This window comes from Oncorhynchus clarkii, chromosome 7 (genome assembly GCF_045791955.1).
Source record: "Oncorhynchus clarkii lewisi isolate Uvic-CL-2024 chromosome 7, UVic_Ocla_1.0, whole genome shotgun sequence".
Lineage (NCBI taxonomy): Eukaryota > Metazoa > Chordata > Actinopteri > Salmoniformes > Salmonidae > Oncorhynchus > Oncorhynchus clarkii.
Window position 1 is genome coordinate 65,451,430 of NC_092153.1, and position 20,707 is coordinate 65,472,136.

General features: G+C 41.3%; 1 protein-coding gene across 1 annotated transcript; it reads right to left on the minus strand.

The window, feature by feature from the left end:
• Positions 1-1,622: 1,622 nt before the first annotated feature.
• On the minus strand, positions 1,623-19,610 carry LOC139414402 (isotocin receptor-like). The gene is made up of 2 exons (XM_071162315.1): positions 18,677-19,610; positions 1,623-1,870 (listed from the first exon to the last, which is right to left on the minus strand). Exons 1-2 carry the CDS (start codon positions 19,608-19,610, stop codon positions 1,623-1,625), a joined length of 1,182 nt encoding a protein of 393 aa, XP_071018416.1.
• Between the last annotated feature and the right edge of the window lie 1,097 nt (positions 19,611-20,707).

A 20,707-nucleotide genomic window follows, 5' to 3' on the forward strand; every position in this document is an offset into this window, starting at 1 on the left:
TCCAGGGCTTGAGTATTCTGTGTGGAGTGGAGAGTTACGTAATGGATTCCTCCTTTGGGTGTTACATGGTGACCTATGTGAGGGGTAGAAGGTACATCCTGGACAACCTTCTGTGGGGCTTTGCATGAAGTAAGTCTCTTAAGATATCTGGCCACTCCAGTCCTGTCCCTTAAATGTTTAGAGTCTTTTTTAATGTTTATTTCAGGGTATCTGGCCACTCCAGTCCTGTCCCTTAAATGTTGAGGGTCTCTCTTAAGGTCTCTTTCAGGGTATCTGGCCACCCCAGTCATGTCCCTCAAATGTTGAGGGTCTCTTTCAAGGTTTCTTACAGGGTATCTGCCCACCCACTCCTGTTCTTTACATGATGAAGGTTTGTGTCAGGAGTAGAGAGTACCTGGCCAACCCCACTGCAGAAATTTGCACGCAGAAGGTCTCTTTTTGGCTTACAGGGTACCTGTCCAACCCAACTCTGCGGCCTTGGATGAATGTCTTGATTAGAGAGTACCTGGCCCACCTCCAACCTTACATGAAGAAGGTCTATTAGGTTTAGAGAATACCCAACTCAACCTCTCTCCATGGTCATCATGTGCTGGAGGTCTGTGTGATGCTCCTCTGGCTGGTACCTGGTCCAGACAAACTCCACTTCCCTGGATGATGGTGAAGGTATGTGTGGTGAAGGTCTGTGTGGTGAAGGTCTGTGTGGTGAAGGTCTAAATCCCTATTCAGACAGGATTCGTTTCACTGGGGGAGATAGGGTAATGTAATTAAATGCACGAGTACAAAACAACATAAATTTAGTCCCATCCGAATCTGCCATGCCAGTCATGTTTACTTGGTGGGGAGGTTATTATTCCAACCCCAAAAATCTACTTATCCCGTGTGAATCGACATCCCTGTGTTTTGAGGGATATTACAGAGTTTAGTAGGTGCTGCACGCAGTTTGGGAAGAACATGGGAAAAAATTGATGCTTTAAACAAAGTGCTATACACGTAGCCTACAAATGAATGACCTGTTTTGTCATATATCAACTTTCCCTATGCCCAGATGATATTGTGCCCATTCAATAATAAATTGTCAAATATGTTAGTTAATTAGATATCTGTACACAGTTCATGGTTCTTATTGATATTATTTTGACTTTCGAACTGAGGGTGGCCAGATACCCTGAAGAGACCTATCCCTAGACGAGTTTAAATATCTTCATGCCTAGAACAGCCTCCAGGCTTCCATCATATGAATGAGAGAAAAAAATACAGGGGGCAGATGGTAAAACTAATCCTGTCTGAATCGTCCACTGGAAAAACAGACATTCTAGGGTAATAATTACATAACTGACGTTCTATAGTAATACTAGTCCAGTGCGAATAGGGCTTAAGTCCATTAGCGGGTAGAGGGTCCCCGACCAACCCCCTCTCCTCTCATGGTACTCCTCTAGAGTCTGTGTGATGGAGAAGGTCATTGAAGGTTAGAGAGTACCTCACACCAGGCCTCTTCTGGTGTTCCCATGGTCCTTATGAACTGAAGGGCTGTGTGATGCTCCTCTGACTGGTATAAAGAATGGCTTTCGGGGGTAGGGAGAACCTGTCCCACCCCAACTCATCTCCTCCATGGTCCTCACTCCTCATGTGCTGGAGGTCTGAGTGACGCTCCTCTGACTGCTATGGTCCTTGACGACGTAGGTGGAAATGCTCCTGCGGCTCTGCTGGTGGTCAAATCCTCCGCACCGTGAGGCCTTCAGGTACTGTGGGGAGCAGCAGACAAAGCACCTCATCAGGTCGTGAAACAGGTGGCCAGCGAAGAACATATAGATCCACGGGTTACAGCAGCTGTTCAGGCTGGCCAGTAACATGGCAATGATAAACGCCACATCTAGGTTAGAGAGAGAGAAGGAAAGAGATATTGAAGTCAATTTTCAACTGCCGACAACTTTCAATATGCATTGTAGATACGATAAGTCTATCACAGCTTTTACCAATGCAAAACACAATATGGTAACTACAGTATAGAAAGTACAAATATTTCTCCTTGTCGAAATATATACTTGTTGCCTTGACTGCAAATCGTTACAGTGCAATCTTTGCACCGTAGGTCATAGCAATTGCTATTGCTTGATTGTCAATTTTGATGTGCATTCAAACTTCCAATCTTGAAGGAGCAACAACAATCTGTTTTTGATAAACTGCTATATTTTGGCAGGCATTCATCCACAACAATCATCATCTTGTAATTCACAAACAGCAAACTATAATCTGACATTATTCTCTCCTGGCATCTGGGGCACTGTTTAACCAAACCCGGTAACCGGAGTTCCGGTTTAAGTCAAAAACACCATTCTTCTTGCACTACATGAATGTAGTACCCAATGAATTTGGGTACCCAACGAAGCAATGTTTAGTGTGGGAAAAAAAAAACTCAATAAGACACTGATGCGGGAAGGACAGTGTGTGTATGTACTGTGACCTTTGAAGCCATTAGATGAATCCCTACTGGCGATCTGACATTTCACTAAATGAGTTTAAAGTGAACAGAATTGGCATAGGTTTGAGATAGAACTTCCACCATCTCTCTCTAGCTCTCTCTCTCTCTCTCCTTCCATATGCCTCTGCTCTTCTTAGATATAGTATGATATGATGTATATTTTATTGTCCATTTACATGGACATTTATTTTGTGACGTCAGCATACAAATACACAAACACACAATATATTACATGCAGTACAGAAAACCGTAAAGTTAGCACACGTTGCACATTTACATTTCCACATATTAAAAGTCTCTGGCCTACTGTCCGACCATGAATTGGGCCTGCATCTGTCCTATGTCCCAATCAGCCAATGTCCCATCAGCCATCAGGCTGTCTTGTCTTGCTCCTATTCTTGCTGAACAGTGGGACCCTTTAATCTCCTTCGGAGAGCAGCAGCTGAAAACACCTCCACTCTTAGAGTGAATGTAGCTGGCTTTCTAGAACAAAACAAATCAACAAATCATAGTGATCCCTGGCCTGGCTGTGGTGTGTCTTACATATTGGTGGAATGGAGGAAAGGAAAGGGAAATCCCCACTGCCATATGGGAACAGAGATATAGATGGAACCATGACGGTTGATGGACAAAAAAGAAAAGGCTAATTTCAATTCAGTCTTGGGGGATGTGGTTCGATGTGGCAGTTACTGATGTTTGTCCCCCATGAGACACCATAGGAACAAAGCCAGTACTACTTCCTCAAGTTTGGTGCAGTATTTATAAGTTAAAACATATTCAACATAATGTCGTATGTAAAGAAAGTCAGATCCTCTGCTCTGATGGCCAGGTCTATCTCACTGTCTGTGTTCTGCGGCAGGAATGGAAAAAGCACAATCAATGCAGCTTTGCATCCCTAAGTGGACAAGTGAGCATTGTCAAAATCAAAACCCAACCCTCAAAAGTAAATCATGATAAACTCACTAACAAATCTCTGTTTTGGATGAGACTGAATTTATGACCAAAATTATCCTATTTACACTTTGTAGTCAATTTTGACTAATATCGATGCAACATAGGCCGTTTCCTATCAGAGAAGTTGTCTATTGCCTTCAATTGTACAGAGCATTCGGAAAGTATTCAGACTCGTTGACTTTTTCCAAATGCTATTACGTTACATCCTTATTTTAAATTTGATTCAATAGTTTTTTCCCCCTCATCAATCTACACACAATACCCCATAATGACAAAGCAAAAATTGAAATATCACATTTACATAAGTATTCAGACAGGACTTTGTTGAAGCCCCTTTGTCAGCAATTATAGCCTCAAGTCTTCTTGGGTATGAAGCTACAAGCTTGGCACACCTGTATTTGAGGAGTTTCTCCAATTCTTCTCTGCAGATCCTCTCAAGCTCTGTCACGTTGGATGGGGAGTGTTGCTGCACAGCTATTTTTTTTAATTCTCTTCAGAGATGTTCAATGGGTTCAAGTCCGGGCTCTGGCTAGGCCACTCAAGGACATTCAGAGACTTGTCCCGAAGCCACTCCTGTGTTGTCTTGGCTGTTTGCTCAGGGTTGTTGTCTTGTTGTAAGGTGAAGCTTCGCCCCAGTCTGATGTCCTGAGCGCTCTGGAGCAGGTTTTCATCAAGGATCTCTCTGTACTTTAATCTGTTAATCTTTCCCTCGATCCTGACTAGTCTCCCAGTCCCTGCCGCTGAAAACATCCCCAAAGCATTTATGCTGCCACCAGCATGCCTCACCTTAGAGATGGTGCCAGATTTCCTCCAGACATGACACTTGGCATTCAGGCCAAAGAGTTCAATCTTGGTTTCATCAGACCAGAGAATCTTCTTTCTTATTGTCTGAGAGTCTTTAGGTACCTTTGGCAAACTCCAAGTGGGCTGTCGTGCGTTTACTGAGGAGTGGCTTCCGTCTGGCCACTCTACCATAAAGGTCTGATTGGTGGAGAGCAGCAGATATGGTTGTCCTTCTGGAAGTTTCTCCCATCTCCACAGAAGAACTCTAGCGCTCTCTCAGAGTGACTATCGGGTTCTTGGTCACCTCCCTGACTAAGGCCCTTCTCCCCCGATTGTTCAGTTAGGCTGGGTAGCCAGCTCTAGGAAGATTCCAGGTGGTTCCAAACTTCTTCCATTTAAGAATGATGGAGGCCACTGTGTTCTTAGGGACCTTCAATGCTGCAGAAATGTTTTGGTACACTTCCCAAGATCTGTGCCTCAACACAATCCTGTCTCAAAGCTCTATGGACAATTCCTTTGAACTCATGGCTTGGTTTTTGCTCTGATATGCACTGTCAACTGTGGGACCTTATATAGACAGGTGTGTGCCTTTCCAAATAATTTCCAATCAATTGAATTTACCACAGGTGGACTCCAATCAAGTTTTCGAAACATCTCAAGGATGATCAATGGGAACAGGATGCACTTGAGTTCAATTTCGAGTCTCATAGCAAATGGTCTGAATAGTTATAAATCATAATCAAGAATAAACAAGTCACTGTCGCCATTTCCATTTTCAGAGGCTTAATGTATTTCTGTTTTTTATTTTTTTATTTATCAATTAATCAATCAAACAAATCAATCATAATCAAGAACAAAACAAGTGACTGTCGCCATTTCCCTTTTTAGAGGCTGTTTTTCTGTTTTTTATTTTTTGTTAATTAGCAAAAATGTCTAAAAACAAGTTTTTGCTTCGTCATTGTTACGGCTTTCTTCGGGTGAAGGAGAGTTGGACCAAAATGCAGCGTGGTATTTTTGATACATGTTTAATGAAGAATAAACACGAACAATACAAAAACAACAAACGTAACGTGAAAACCTATACAGCCTATCTGGTGACAACAAACACAGAGACAGGAACAATCACCCACGAAACACTCAAAGAATATGGCTGCCTAAATATGGTTCCCAATCAGAGACAACGATAAACACCTGCCTCTGATTGAGAACCACTCTAGACAGCCATAGACTTACCTAGAAAACCCCACTAAGCCACAATCCCAATTCGTACGAAAATCCCAAGACAAAACACCCCACATAAAAAAACCCATGCCACACCCTGGCCTGAACAAATAAATGAAGATAAACACAAAATACTTCGACCAGGGCGTGACAGTCATTATGAGGTATTGTGTGTAGATTGCTGAGGAAAAAGTTTTCTTTAATCCTTTTTAGAATAAGGCTGTAACGTAACAAAATGTGGAAAAAGTCAAGGGGTCTGAATACTTTCTGAAGGCACTGTATGTACCAGTAAGCTGTTGTACGTACCAATAAACTAGTCTGATGAAGTGAGTGTTATTTAATTCATGAAAAGATCAGCAAGTAATAAATCATTTTTGGTCTCTGGGGGAAACTGTACATACATGTATGAAATTGGATGCAGTTAATTAATAATAAATAACATAATAATGGACCCTAGCAAATGCATCAAGTGGGCTTGCAATTTAATCCACCATCATCAGAGAACTTTCAACTCTTTAGTTTCCTAAGCATATAATGTATATAACACCTAAATAAGCAAAGGAATTATAGAAAGAATAATGGCAGTTTTCCATTCTCTATACAGTACTGTATGTGAGGGTGATAAAGTGAGTGTGTACATCTTCCCCCCCACTCCCTGTCTGCATGAGTTATGATCAGAGCCTGGGTTGAAGATGAGACCTGGTGACAGCTTCTCTCTCTCTCGCTCTCTCTCTCTTTCTCTCTCTTCCTGTCTCTCTCTCTCTTTCTCTCTCTTTCTCTCCATAGCCTCTCCTTCATTTTACAGACTGTTGAATATACTTTAGGCTATAAAGACATATAGGACACAAGGCCTCAAAGTAAAACTATATCTGGTATTGAAGTGATTTGATCCTAAAGAAGATTGCAGCAGTACCTAATTCTCAGTACAACTCGAGAAATAGAATGCCTAAATTACTCTCCCCATAGGAGAACCCTTTGAAGAACCGTTTTTGATTCCAGGTAGAACCATTTTGGTTCCACCGAGAACCGTTTTCCACAGAGGGTTCTTACATGGAACCAAAAATGGTTCTCCTATGGGGACAGCCAAATAACTATTTTTTCTAAGAGTGTATATTTCTATGAATAGGACTCAATGAACTGACAATCTGATAGTACAGTTGGGAGCTGAACAGCCAGGTGTCAATTATAATTCAGCATGGAACGACATGCATGTACCCATGTCTTACAGTTTTTCTCAATTGCTAAAACACTAAAGCCCATTGCCTGAACAAAGTTCTCAGTTGCCTGGACTCATTTAGCTAATTATGCAGTCTGTTGTCAATACCTTAAACCATTTTACATGATAAAACACAATTTGCAGCTCTCACTTAGACTTTTCAGCAAAACTCTAAACATGTTCTCATTCTCAAAACACATTCTGCACTCTAATGCACATGTCATCCATACTGGTAAACACAAGTGGCAACAATCAAATACAAATAGAGAACATATGTCATTGATTGAACACAACCACTCAAAATTGATTTAACCTGTTTCAAATGATGTGAGATCATCAAAGGACAATGATGGAAAATATGAATATTTATTTTGATTAAAAATGTACTTCTCCCCGAGAATTATATGTTTTGAACAATGTGTTTTCTATTTTTCTGTGTATTGTTTACTGACTGCTTGAGAGTGTATATCATTTTGATCACTTTGCTTATGATTTGAGAGCAGTGTTTGATTTTGAACACAGGTAAAACTGTTTTGAGGCAAATGTTTCATTTTGCAAGAGGAGTCAGAGGTTATGTAAATAGTGCTTGAAGATGAGGTTTTGTGTTTAATAGTTTCAGGAAACGGAGCAAGGTTTCAGAAATCGGTGCAAAAAGTGCAAAAAGAATCACAGAACAATAGCAAAGGACCTTGTGAAGATGCTGGAGGAAACAGGTACAAGGTTGCCAGGTGCATGGTGTTTCCTCCGACACATTGGTGCGGCTGGCTTCCGGGTTGGATGCGCACTGTGTTAAGAAGCAGTGCGGCTTGGTTGGGTTGTGTATCAGAGGATGCATGACTTTCAAACTTTGTCTCTCCCAAGCCCATACGGGAGTTGTAGCGATGAGACAAGATAGTAGCTACTAAAAAACAATTGGATACCACGAAAAAGGGGTAAAATAAATAAAAAAAACAAAAAAAATTATATATACACATCATTTTATAACATAATTTTCCTTCCTCATGATGCCATCTATTTTGTGAAGTGCACCAGTCCCTCCTGCAGCAAAGCACCACACAATATGATGCTGCCACCCCCGTGCTTCACGGTTGGGATGATGTTCTTCGGCTTGCAAGCTTCCCCTTTTTCTTCCAAACATAACGATGGTCATTGGAGGCTGGTGGCTTCTTCCTTGCTGAGCGACCTTTCAGGTTATGTCGATATAGGACTCGTTTTACTGTGATATAGATACTTTTGTACCTGTTTCCTCCAGCATCTTCACAAGGTCTTTTGCTATTGTTCTGGGATTCATTTGCACTTTTCGCACCGAAGTACGTTCATCTCCTGGAGATAGAAAGCTTCTCCTTCCTGAGCGGTATGGCGGCTGCGTGGTCCCATGGTGTTTATACTTGCGTACTATTGTTTTCACAGATGAACGTGGTACCTTCAGGCATTTGGAAATTGCTCCCAAGGATGATCCAGACGTGTGTAGGTCTACAATTTTTTTTCTGAGGTCTTGGCTGATTTCTTTTGATTTCCCCATGATGTCAAACAAAGAGGCACTGAGTTTGAAGGTAGGCCTTGAAATACATCCACAGGTATACCTCCAATTGACTCAAATTATGTCAATTAGCCTAACAGAAGCTTCCAAAGCCGTGACATCATTTAAATGAATTTTTCAAGCTGTTTAAAGGCACAGTCTGTATTGTAAACTTCTGACCCACTGGAATAGTGATACAGTGAAGTATTAGTGAAAATATCTGTCTGTAAACAATTGTTTGAAAAGTGACTTGTGTCATGCACAAAGTAGATGTCCTAACTGACTTGCCAAAAATATAGTTCAAAAACAAGTTTTTATTTTTTTATTTGTCACTGTATTAGACTAAGCATAGGTGACTTGATGATGTTGAAATGTTGAAGTTGAAATGGAGCTGGAATAGTGAGGCTGCTCCTGTTTTCTTTGTGTGTTGCAGTTACTCTCTGTGGTTCTAAATCAATAGTTGTTTCGTTGTCTGAAAAAGTCAGCAACATTAACTGGCTTGACCATGCTGTAGGTAATGTAACTGTTTGTTTTTACATGCAATATGCTTTGTGGACTTCACAGGACAGAGTTTGCTCTCCAGTTTTGTGACTTCACAGGACAGAGTTTGCTCTCCGGTTTTGTGACTTCACTGGACATAGTTTGCGCTCCAGTTTTGTGACTTCACTGGACATAGTTTGCTCTCCGGTTTTGTGATGTAACCAAGGTGTGGTTGAAATTATTTTGGGCCTCAGGCCTATATAATATCACGGTGGAAAGGCATATGAACTAACAGGAGCAAACAACACAATTATCACAACACATAGGTTGTAATATGGCTTATTTTATGTCTGGGCTTACCCAATGATTTTACCAACGCACCACTACTGTGTGTTTGGCCTGAAGCCAAATCCAAACGGGCTTCCCTTTTTTTTGGTGCGCCAGGACCATTCACATTTGGGCTTGCTCAGTTTAGCTCAACGCTGATTGGCTATTATTTTGAAAATGGTATTAATCAATGCTACCGGCAGCAAAAATGGCATTCTCTTTTTGACCAGAGAGCATCAGATAGATGGGCAACACATACAGCGACAGAAGGGCGCTGTTTCGCTTGGATGCTTTCTCCGGTGAGATGCATTCAGCCTCTTCCAAATTGAAGGAGAATTGTGAAACACAGAGAGAGTCGATGTCTGGCTTTCCTTGGATACACACCACTGGACAAATAGCACCAGGAGAGAGACAAGAGCACAATATGTCTAACACAAGACATTCCCCAACTAATTCCCAACTACTAAAACTAAATTAAAAAACAGGAGGATAACAGCTCATGTCACTCTCCATGCCTCCCTTACTTGTTTTGCAATTACGCTTAATTTTGCCGGGCACACTAGAGGGGGTTCTTTCACTTTTTTCACTCTACATAGCATATGTGTGTGCATAATGTATGGAGCCAACCTGGACTCAGGGGTAGAGTAAATAGACAGTCCAATTGGTATGACATGTTACATTTCATATGGTATGTATTCATTTGTGGATGTCCATCATCCATTTTGTATGATATGTTACAAATTACAATTTGTATGATATTTTTACCAATTTCAATTCGTACAATATGTTTACCAATTTCAATTCATACAATATGTTACAAATTTGCAAAACGTTTTATATGTAAAGAATTACCATTTGTTGTGGCTAACAGTAGCTAGGTGGATAGGTGGCTAACACTAATTTTAGATCATGGATCATGACCGCCGTGTGCATTAATGAGTATAATTTGCTGGTGTAAAACCATATATGAAAACATAATACACATTTTGAAAGCTGACAAACAGCCCTTTCAAATGATGACATACCGTCAATCAAATTGTAATCAGTCAAGTAATAACACCTGTGAAAGTGTTTTATATATATTAAAGTGTATGCTTTTTTCCTAAACAACTGACATTTACACAACTTTCTAATGAAGATAGAGAAAAACCTTAAGCATATTGAGTCTTCCTTGGTTTGGAAGGTTTGAACATTTGCAATCAGAATATAAATACCTTTTACTGAGAACAACTTACAGCTGTTTTAGTGACCGATGGCATTTTTCTGTATGTTCCTTGATCAAGCACTTTTCTTATATTAAACACAAGTCTGCATATGTCATACATATGATAAGGAAATACATAAACAAGTAATACAATTTTAATGAAACAAAAACTTTATTGAAAGAATAAGGTTAGGGGAATAGTCTCATTCAAACCTTTTCGTGGTCATAGCGATAGGATTATATACAACATTCATCATATTGTCATCAAAATGTATCAGGAAGTACATAATATGATAAGAATAAGGCATATAATAACAATAATTGGCTTTCACAACCATTTATTCTGGTGTCACCCTGATCTGTTTCACCTGTCTTTGTGCTTGTCTCCACCCCCCTCCAGGTGTCGCCCATCTTCCCCATTTTCCCCAGTGTACTTATACATGCGTTCTCTGTTTGTCTGTTGCCAGTTTGCTTTGTTTCGTCAAGCATACCAGAGGTTTTTCCGGTGCTCCTGTCTGGCTCCAGTTCCTGTTTTCTAGCTTTTCCGGTTTTGACCATTCTGCCTGCCCTGACCCTGAGCCTGCCTGTCGTTCTGTACCTTGCCATACCACCCTGGATTACTGACCTCTAAATGCCCTGAAGCCTGCTTGCCGTTGTGTACCTTTTGGACTCTGCTCTGGACTACTTTTTTTATTTTTTTTATTTATTTTACCTTTATTTAGCCAGGCAAGTCAGTTAAGAACAAATTCTTATTTTCAATGACGGCCTGGGAACAGTGGGTTAACTGCCTGTTCAGGGGCAGAACGACAGATTTGTACCTTGTCAGCTCGGGGGTTTGAACTCGCAACCTTCCGGTTACTAGTCCAACGCTCTAACCACTAGGCTACCCTGCCGCCCCTACTGACCTCTGCCTGCCCGTGATATGTTGTTTGCCTGCCCCCCTGTTTTTGTAATAAACTTTTGTTATTTCAAAGCTGTCTGCACTTGGGTCTACTCCTGAGCCTTGACACTCGGCCTATAGCATATCACATGAAGGGTCAGAACAGGAACAATTTAAAAGACCAATATTATTTCACAATCTTTGTGAATAATGATGAGTGAGAAAGTTACAGACACATAAATATCATAGTTCGAAAGCAGTTTTCTGAAGAGCTACAATTGGATCAACAGATTGATCTGGAACATGCTCATTGGTCTGGGAAAACCAGGGGGCACTGGTGATGCCAATAAAACCAGACCCAGGCTATTTTTAGTGAGATTCATCAGGTTCAAGGATTGCAGTCCTTGAAAAAGCCAAATGCCTTAAATTAGGATTTCTCTATGCAGTCTGTCAAAGAAGAAACTAACTAATACCAGCCATGAAGGCTGTAAGAGAACAAGGTGACATAGCATACTTGAGGATTGACAAACTGATTGTTCACCCTCCCTCCCTAGGAGTTAAGAGGAGCAATAGACAGGGAGCTATGAATATAGATTTTTTTTGTAACACCAACTGTCCAATGAGAAAGAAACGTATTTATGTTGCCAATGTATATAACCTGACGCAAGTTATGGCATTACCTGTCAGATCTTCCCAAGGAGACGTGGGTGTGGAGTCAGGCGCAGGAGAAACAAGTTCTGAAGGAAAAGGTTGTTTATTTAAACAAGTACAAAATAACAGGACACCGTACTACAACAGTAGCCACAAAACCACACTCAGACACAGTCCAGGGAAAAACCACCTGTTAAAAATGAACTAAAGAAAATGCAACGCAAAACTCACTGACAGTCAAACGAAAACAATCCCGCACAAAAACCCAACGGAAATGGTGAGATTAAACACCCCCCATATTAACCAAAATGAAACCAGGTGAAACACAAAACAAACATAACCAAAAGAAAAGGAAAAAGGATCGGTGGCAGCTAGTAGACCGGCGATGACGACCGCCGAGCGACGCCCCAAACAGGAAGAGGAGCCACCTTCGGTGGAAGTCGTGACATTACCAACCAGAACGTTCACTAATAGGTCCGGTATCACATCGTCAACTTGAATCGATCACATTTTTACTAACATGGCTGAACATTGTTCTAAAGCTGTATCAGTGGCACTAGGTTGTAGTGATCATAACTTGATTGCACTCACTAGGAAAATTAAAATACCAAAGTCTGGCCCTAAAGTAATCTACCGAAGGTCCTACAGAGGGTTCAATCAGGACTCATTTGTGAGTGAAAAAAACAAAACTACAAGGCGTCAGAGCATACCAGAGGTATGTAACATCTAACATTCTGAATCCGGTGATTCAATTCCTGGTCCTATCACACTTAGAGAACTGTCCAGTTAGTACACTCCTGGCCCCTTACACTGTCTGAATCCGTCCTGCTAGATGACCTAAGCGGGGACATGCTTAAACCACCTGACCAAGTCCTAAAGCAATGGGATTTACTAAATCTTTCTCAGATTATTACCAACCCCACAAGATATGACTCCAAACACCCAGAAAAGACTACTCACATCAATGTTCTCCTCACAAATAATCCTGATAGGTATCAGTCGGATGTTTTCTGTAATGACCTTAGTGATCACCGTTTAACAGCCTGTGTTTGTAATGCTGCTCAGTGAAACGACCTGTCCTGATGTGTCATAGACACTTGCTAAATAACTTGAAATAGTAAGCCTTCCTTCATGACCTGGCCTCTGTAAATTGGTATAGAATCAGCTTGATCCACTCTGAGAATAAACCCTCCCCCTCACAGCTGCCCATGTCCCTTGTAATTGTTGATGTAGTTGTTACTGACAAGAAGCACATGCTTGAGCTTTTTAATCACCACTTCATTAAGTCAGGATTTCTATTTGACTCAGACATGCCTCCTTGCCTGTCCAAATGTTTATCTCCCACCCCTTCTAATGTCACTAGCCCTGATGCTCTTCCCTCTTTTCCCCCTGCCCCTCTACAAAGTTTCTCACTGCAGGCTGTCACTGAGTCTGAGGTGCTAAAGGAGCTCCTTAACCTTGACCCCCCAAAAAAATATGGGTCAGATGGTTTATACCCTTTCTTCTTTAAGGTTGCTGTCATTGTAATCGCCAAGCCTATCTCCAACCTTTTTAACCTGCCTCTTCTCTCTGGGGAGGTTCCCATTGCTTGGATGGCAGCCACGGTTCGGCATTTTTTTAAAGAGGGAGATCAAGCCGATCCTAACTGTTATTGTCACGCCCTGACCGTAGAGAGCGTTTTATGTCTCTATTTTGGTTTGGTCAGGGTGTGATTTGGGTGGGCAGTCTGTGTTCTATGATTTTCTATTTCTATGTGTTTGGCCGGGTGTGGTTCTCAATCAGAGGCAGCTGTCTATCGTTGTCTCTGATTGAGAACCATACTTAGGTACCCTTTTCCCCTCCTGTTTTGTGGGAAGTTTTTTAATAAAGAGAAAATGTACGCTTACCATGCTGCACCTTGGTCCAGTCCTTCAGCCAGCCGTGACAGTTATAGGCCTATTTCTATTTTGCCCTGTTTATCAAAACTGTTGGAAAAACGTGTCAATAATCAACTGACTGGCTTTTTTGATGTCTATAGTATTCTCTCTGGTATGCAATCTGGTTTCCGCTCAGGTTATGGATGTGTCACTGCAAACTTAAAGGTTAGATTGGGTTCAAGTCTGGGCTCTGGTTGGGCCCTTCAAGAACATTCAGATGCTTGTCCTGAACCCACGCCTGCGTTGTCTTGGAGGTGTGCTTAAGGTTGTTGTCCTGTTGGAAGGTGAACCTTTGCCCCAGTCTGAGATCCTGAGTGCTCTGGAGCAGGTTTTCATCAAGGATCACTCTGTACTTTGCTCCGTTCATCTTTCCCTCGATCGTGACTAGTCTCTCAGTCCCTGCCGCTGAAAAACATCCACACAGCATGACGCTGCCACCACCATGCTTCACCATAGGGATGGTGCCAGGTTTCCTCCAGATGAGACGCTTGGCATTCAAGCCAAAGAGTTCAATCCTGGTTTCATCAGACCAGAGAATCTTGTTTCTGATGGTCTGAGAGTCCTTTAGATGCCTTTTGGCAAACTCCAAGTGGGCTGTTGTGCCTTTTACTGAAGAGTGGCTTCCGTTTGGCCGCTCTACCAAAAAGTCCTGATTGGTGGAGTGCTGCAGAGATGGTTGTCCTTCTGAAAGGTTCTGCCATCACCACATAGGAACTCTGGAGCTCTGTCAGTGTGACCATCGGGTTCTTGGTCACCTCTTTGACAATGGCTTTCTCCCCCAATTGCTCCATTTGGCCGGGTAGCCAGCTCTAGGAAGAGTTTTGGTGGTTCCAAACTTCTTCCATTTTAGAATGATGGAGGCCACTGTGTTCTTGGGGACCTTCAATGATGCAGAAATGTTTTCGGTACCCTTCCCTATATTCTTGAACGGCCCAGCTAACATGCTAAGTAGTTTCAAAGTAGCAAATGCTAAACTTGTCCGTGATAAGAATCAAATACGCAACCTTTGGGTTGCTAGATGTTTGCCTTATACACCCGCCCAATCACCATACTTTCGTTTTTGCCATAGTTCCTGCAGTCAAATGACCAAATTTCCCTCTAGTGGCCTCATGGGTGGAATGTTATTAATATATTTCATAATTTAATATTCAATAAACATTCATTTTTTTAAACGCTGAAAATCCAGTGTTTCTATGTCAAATGGGTTTGTTTATATTTCCGTTTTCTGTGTTGTATATGAAGTGTAATATTGGGATAAAAACTCAAATGGAATACATTTCAACTGAATATTTGACATGGTACATGGGTCTTCTTTTTTTATTCCCATAACCATGTGTGTGAGGTGTATACTTTATTTCAAAGTAGATTTGTTTAAGTCTACTGTAAAACTTCTGTCTTAAGTAACCATATCAAATGTAACATATCACACTAATTTGAGTGTCCCAGATTGACATATACTATGTTACGTCTACTCTATGAGACCAGGCTGATGGACAGTGACGTGGTGCTATTTTCTTAGGTGTGGAAGCGCAAAATAAAGTGTAAAACATTATAATTTCCTCACTCAAAGTTTGTACCGACAGATATATATTTTTTGTATAGCCTATTATTATATAGAATATGCATAATATGCACTCTACAGTTGCAACATCTGGCTAAGCCCACACATTATTGTGTCAAGACATTTTCAATGTTTAATACCCTCAAACCCCAATTTAGGCATACCTAATTGTAATCATCACTGTCAATTGTGAATTCTTCATGTTTTACTGATGAAACTGCATCATGGGAATAGGCTTATGCATTTTGATTTTCTTGAATTACTGTTTTGTGAGCAAATTATAGCAGATGGTGTTAAAAAACTATATATATACAGTGCATTGCGAAAGTATTCGGCCCCCTTGAACTTTGCGACCTTTTGCCACATTTCAGGCTTCAAACATAAAGATATAAAACTGTATTGTTTTGTGAAGAATCAACAACAAGTGGGACACAATCATGAAGTGGAACGACATTTATTGGATATTTCAAACTTTTTTAACAAATCAAAAACTGAAAAATTGGGCGTGCAAAATTATTCAGCCCCCTTAAGTTAATACTTTGTAGCGCCACCTTTTGCTGCGATTACAGCTGTAAGTCGCTTGGGGTATGTCTCTATCAGTTTTGCACATCGAGAGACTGACATTTTTTCCCATTCCTTGCAAAACAGCTCGAGCTCAGTGAGGTTGGATGGAGAGCATTTGTGAACAGCAGTTTTCAGTTCTTTCCACAGATGCTCGATTGGATTCAGGTCTGGACTTTGACTTGGCCATTCTAACACCTGGATATGTTTATTTTTGAACCATTCCATTGTAGATTTTGCTTTATGTTTTGGATCATTGTCTTGTTGGAAGACAAATCTCCGTCCCAGTCTCAGGTCTTTTGCAGACTCCATAAGGTTTTCTTCCAGAATGGTCCTGTATTTGGCTCCATCCATCTTCCCATCAATTTTAACCATCTTCCCTGTCCCTGCTGAAGAAAAGCAGGCCCAAACCATGATGCTGCCACCACCATGTTTGACAGTGGGGATGGTGTGTTCAGGGTGATGAGCTGTGTTGCTTTTACGCCAAACATAACGTCTTGCATTGTTGCCAAAAAGTTCAATTTTGGTTTCATCTGACTAGAGCACCTTCTTCCACATGTTTGGTGTGTCTCCCAGGTGGCTTGTGGCAAACTTTAAACAACACTTTTTATGGATATCTTTAAGAAATGGCTTTCTTCTTGCCACTCTTCCATAAAGGCCAGATTTGTGCAATATACGACTGATTGTTGTCCTATGGACAGAGTCTCCCACCTCAGCTGTAGATCTCTGCAGTTAATCCAGAGTGATCATGGGCCTCTTGGCTGCATCTCTGATCAGTCTTCTCCTTGTATGAGCTGAAAGTTTAGAGGGACGGCCAGGTCTTGGTAGATTTGCAGTGGTCTGATACTCCTTCCATTTCAATATTATCGCTTGCACAGTGCTCCTTGGGATGTTTAAAGCTTGGGAAATCTTTTTGTATCCAAATCCGGCTTTAAACTTCTTCACAACAGTATCTCGGACCTGCCTGGTGTGTTCCTTGTTCTTCATGATGCTCTCTGCGCTTTTAACGGACCTCTGAGACTACCACAGTGCAGGTGCATTTATACGGAGACTTGATTACACACAGGTGGATTGTATTTATCATCATTAGTCATTTATGTCAACATTGGATCATTCAGAGATTCTCACTGAACTTCTGGAGAGAGTTTGTTGCACTGAAAGTAAAGGGGCTGAATAATTTTGCACGCCCAATTTTTCAGTTTTTGATTTGTTAAAAAAGTTTGAAATATCCAATAAATGTCGTTCCACTTCATGATTGTGTCCCACTTGTTGTTGATTCTTCACAAAAAAATACAGTTTTATATCTTTATGTTTGAAGCCTGAAATGTGGCAAAAGGTCGCAAAGTTCAAGGGGGCCGAATACTTTCGCAATGCACTGTATATATATCCTGGTGTGCTCTGTTGAGTTTTGGCGCATGAGAACAGTGGCCTGGGATGAAAATAAAAAATAAATACAATATAAATATAGGACAAAACACACATCACAACAAGAGAGAAAACACTACATAAAGAGAGACCTACGACAACAACATAGCAAGGAAGCAACATGACAGCACAGCGTGGTAGCAACACAACATGGCAGCAGCACAAAACATGGTACAAACATTATTGGACACAGACAACAGCACAGAGGGCAAGAAGGTAGAGACAACAATACATCACACAAAGCAGCCACAACTGTCTGTAAGAGTGTCCATGATTGAGTCTTTGAATGAAGAGATTGAGATGAAGCTGTTCAGTTTGAGTGTTTGTTGCAGCTCGTTCCGGTCACTAGCTGCAGCGAACTGAAAAGAGGAGTGACCCAGGGATGTGTGTGCTTTGGGGACCTATAAAGGAATGTGACTGGCAGAACAGGTGTTGTATGTGGAGGATGAGGGCAGCAGTAGTTACCTCAGATAGGGGGGAGTGAGGCCTAAGAGGGATTTATAAATAGGCGTCAACCAGTGACGGGTATACAGAGATTACCAGTTTACAGAGGAGTATAGAGTGCAGTGATATTTCCTATAAGGAGCATTGGTGGCAAATCTGATGGCCGAATGGTAAAGAACATCTAGCCGCTCGAGAGTACCCAGTGGCCTCCATCATAATTTAGCTGTTTGATTTTGAAATTTAGGACCCCTTTAGGTATAACAAAAACCTTTACTTGGCCTTTATTGCTATAGCCCATGGAAACACATTGAATAACACATTTATGCAGTAAATGGTAAAAAAGATAGTAAAAAAAGAAATCATAAGGAATAAGGTTTTGAAGTGTCTGTCCTATATCTAGGAGATGTAAGAAATATTAGTTTTGTTTTGGACACATTTAACCCGTTTAACCCGAACGGGCCTGGGTCTCAACCAATAGCCAATAGGCGAAATGTGCCAAGCAGGGCTACAGCAACTCCCAGAGAGGGTCAGGCTCCTTAGGCTTTGCGGTAGCCTTTCTGGTTTGGGTGTCCTCGGCAGAACGGTGTCATGTAACCAAGTGGTCACATAATGTGCTGGGTTCCACCGCGCAAGATGTGGTCCGTGGAGTTTTTTGAAAATCAAGGCAGACAAAATCAAGGCCTCTGCAGTGCATAGATATATCCAATAGTTATTCATAATTCTTGTCACTGCCAGAGAGAAGACAGGGAAGAAACCACAATTTACCTACCTCTAGACCGCCATGTAGTTTGTCATTCTATTATTTTTCATGACATTCTTGTGGTAATTAATCAGAATTAATTTTCCAGAAATAGTTTTACCAGCTCTGTGTATACCTCAAATTGAAAAAGGTGAGGGAGCGCCGCTCTCCTGCGATCCAACAGCACAACCCTGCTTATGGAGCCAACAATTGATCTACATTATGCAGTATTGCTATGTTTATACGTGCTCCTGATAAACCCATCCATGCATAATAAAGCACTGTGTAATTCATGCATAAAGCTCTTTACAATTACCTTCTCTGGGTGCAGCAGGATCCCATGCCGACCACATTTGTACGAAGAAAAAAGGAGTCCAGCAAACAATATAAGCTAGGACTATGACAAAAGTCATTTTGACAGTTCGGATCTTCGCTTTTGATATGAGCTTCACGCTGCTCACTCGAGAGAGCGCTGCGCCTTTGTACTCCCGCGGCGTCAGAGACATACACTGATCCCGTCTGGTTTTCATTTTAAAGTTTTGCCATATTTTAAAACTTATCAGGCCATAGCAAAGACTTAGGATAGCCACTGGAATTATGTAGATTGTAAGACTAATCCATGTAATGTACGCCTTGGCGCCCCAGGGCTGCACGAAGTCTCCCCAACAGTCATAAACTCCGTTGCCCACCTCCCTCAACGAAAATATATACACTTGAGGGGTACTGAAAATCAGACTAAGCATCCAAGAGGCAATCACATAAAAACGGTCCTTCCTCTTGTGCAGAGAGCGAAGCGGCTGACATATCGCCAAGCATCTGTCTATGGACATTAGAACAAGCATGTAGGTCGACCCGAACATCCCGACAACCTGTAGGTACTTCACCAGCCTGCACAGTAAGTCCGGCCCGTAGAAGCGGAATGTAATGTCCCATATAAGCTGCGGGAGGACCTGAAAGATTGCCACCACCAGGTCCGCAATACTGAGGTGTTTCATGAAGTAATACATCCGAGAGTGGCTGTGCTTGCTCGTATGGATAGCCAAAAGGACGCAAATGTTACCGACCATCGCGAGCAGCAGAACTAGGACAAGAACGGTCACCTCCACTTTGGCCACCTCCTCGTTCCGCTTCAAGGGGTTCACGATGGACTGGTTCCCAGTACTGGTCTCGTTTCCACCGCGACTCGAGTTGGTCCATGAATCATTTATAATTGCCCACAAGTCTTGGTCTCGCAGAAGGTCCTCCATCATTCATGCGTAAACTCACCACCTTACACAAGCTCCGTTTTCTACGTAGTTCTATGTACTTTTGTGAAACGAATATGTTGGAACTATACGATGCTCCGTCGCTCTGTTTGCATAGTGTGTTTCACCTGGAGCCTAAAAACACTGCTTATTATCCAGTACCAGACATCGGTGAAGTGACTGGTTGGCTCCTCATCTGTTCCTTGTTCATTTGTTTATAATTTCCCATTATTGCAAAGTTTATTAAGATGTTTTGTTCTGTTTACATGTTTGTCTCTTGGACGGTAGGCTTATCAAAGGCAAAGTAAAATCCAATAGTAAGGTGTCCCAATTAGGCGTAGACTCTGGGAGATATGTTCTAGGTAAATACAAATAAAAATAAGCCTACATTTTACAAGTCAGTGGCAAAAAGATCAACATGGATAAATGAATAAATACATGTATGATATGTGCAATTACTAGACTAATCAATTCAGCAATCAATCAATATCAACCATATTAATAGGCTACTAATAATATACTAATTATAATAATCACCATAATCTTACTAATAATAATTTTAATCATACTTACTAATCATGCTAAAAATTCGAACATTAAGATAATATAATTAATATTAATTTACTTACCATATTATAATGACAGCCTTTCCAACGTGATGCACAGCAACTAGTGCGCACAGATCTTTTTCTAGGTGGGCTTTTGCTATCCACATCCCTTGATGTCTTTGTAGCATGTATGAGGTATAATGCGGTGCTTTAAGCACAGCATACTGAGTTGTGCAAGCTGGGACCCTCTCTCTGCCCATGCGCAATGTGTCCGGCATTCTTATTGTTACCACTTCTGTCCCAACTAAGACGTGGCTAAGAAACTCACAGCCGTCACTAGATGGCTATGGCAAGCAACAGTATATCATTTTCCAACCTATAATTAATACAGGGCATTTATTGTTTGTTTTGACAGAAAGAAAAAATGAAATGTGTTATCAATAGTTTACGCATGAAAGATACAAGTGGAGCCCCACATTTTTAGAATAACATAAAATTAAAATGTTTTGGACGTTATCTTGGCATTAATACATGTCACATATCAGTTTGCAAACA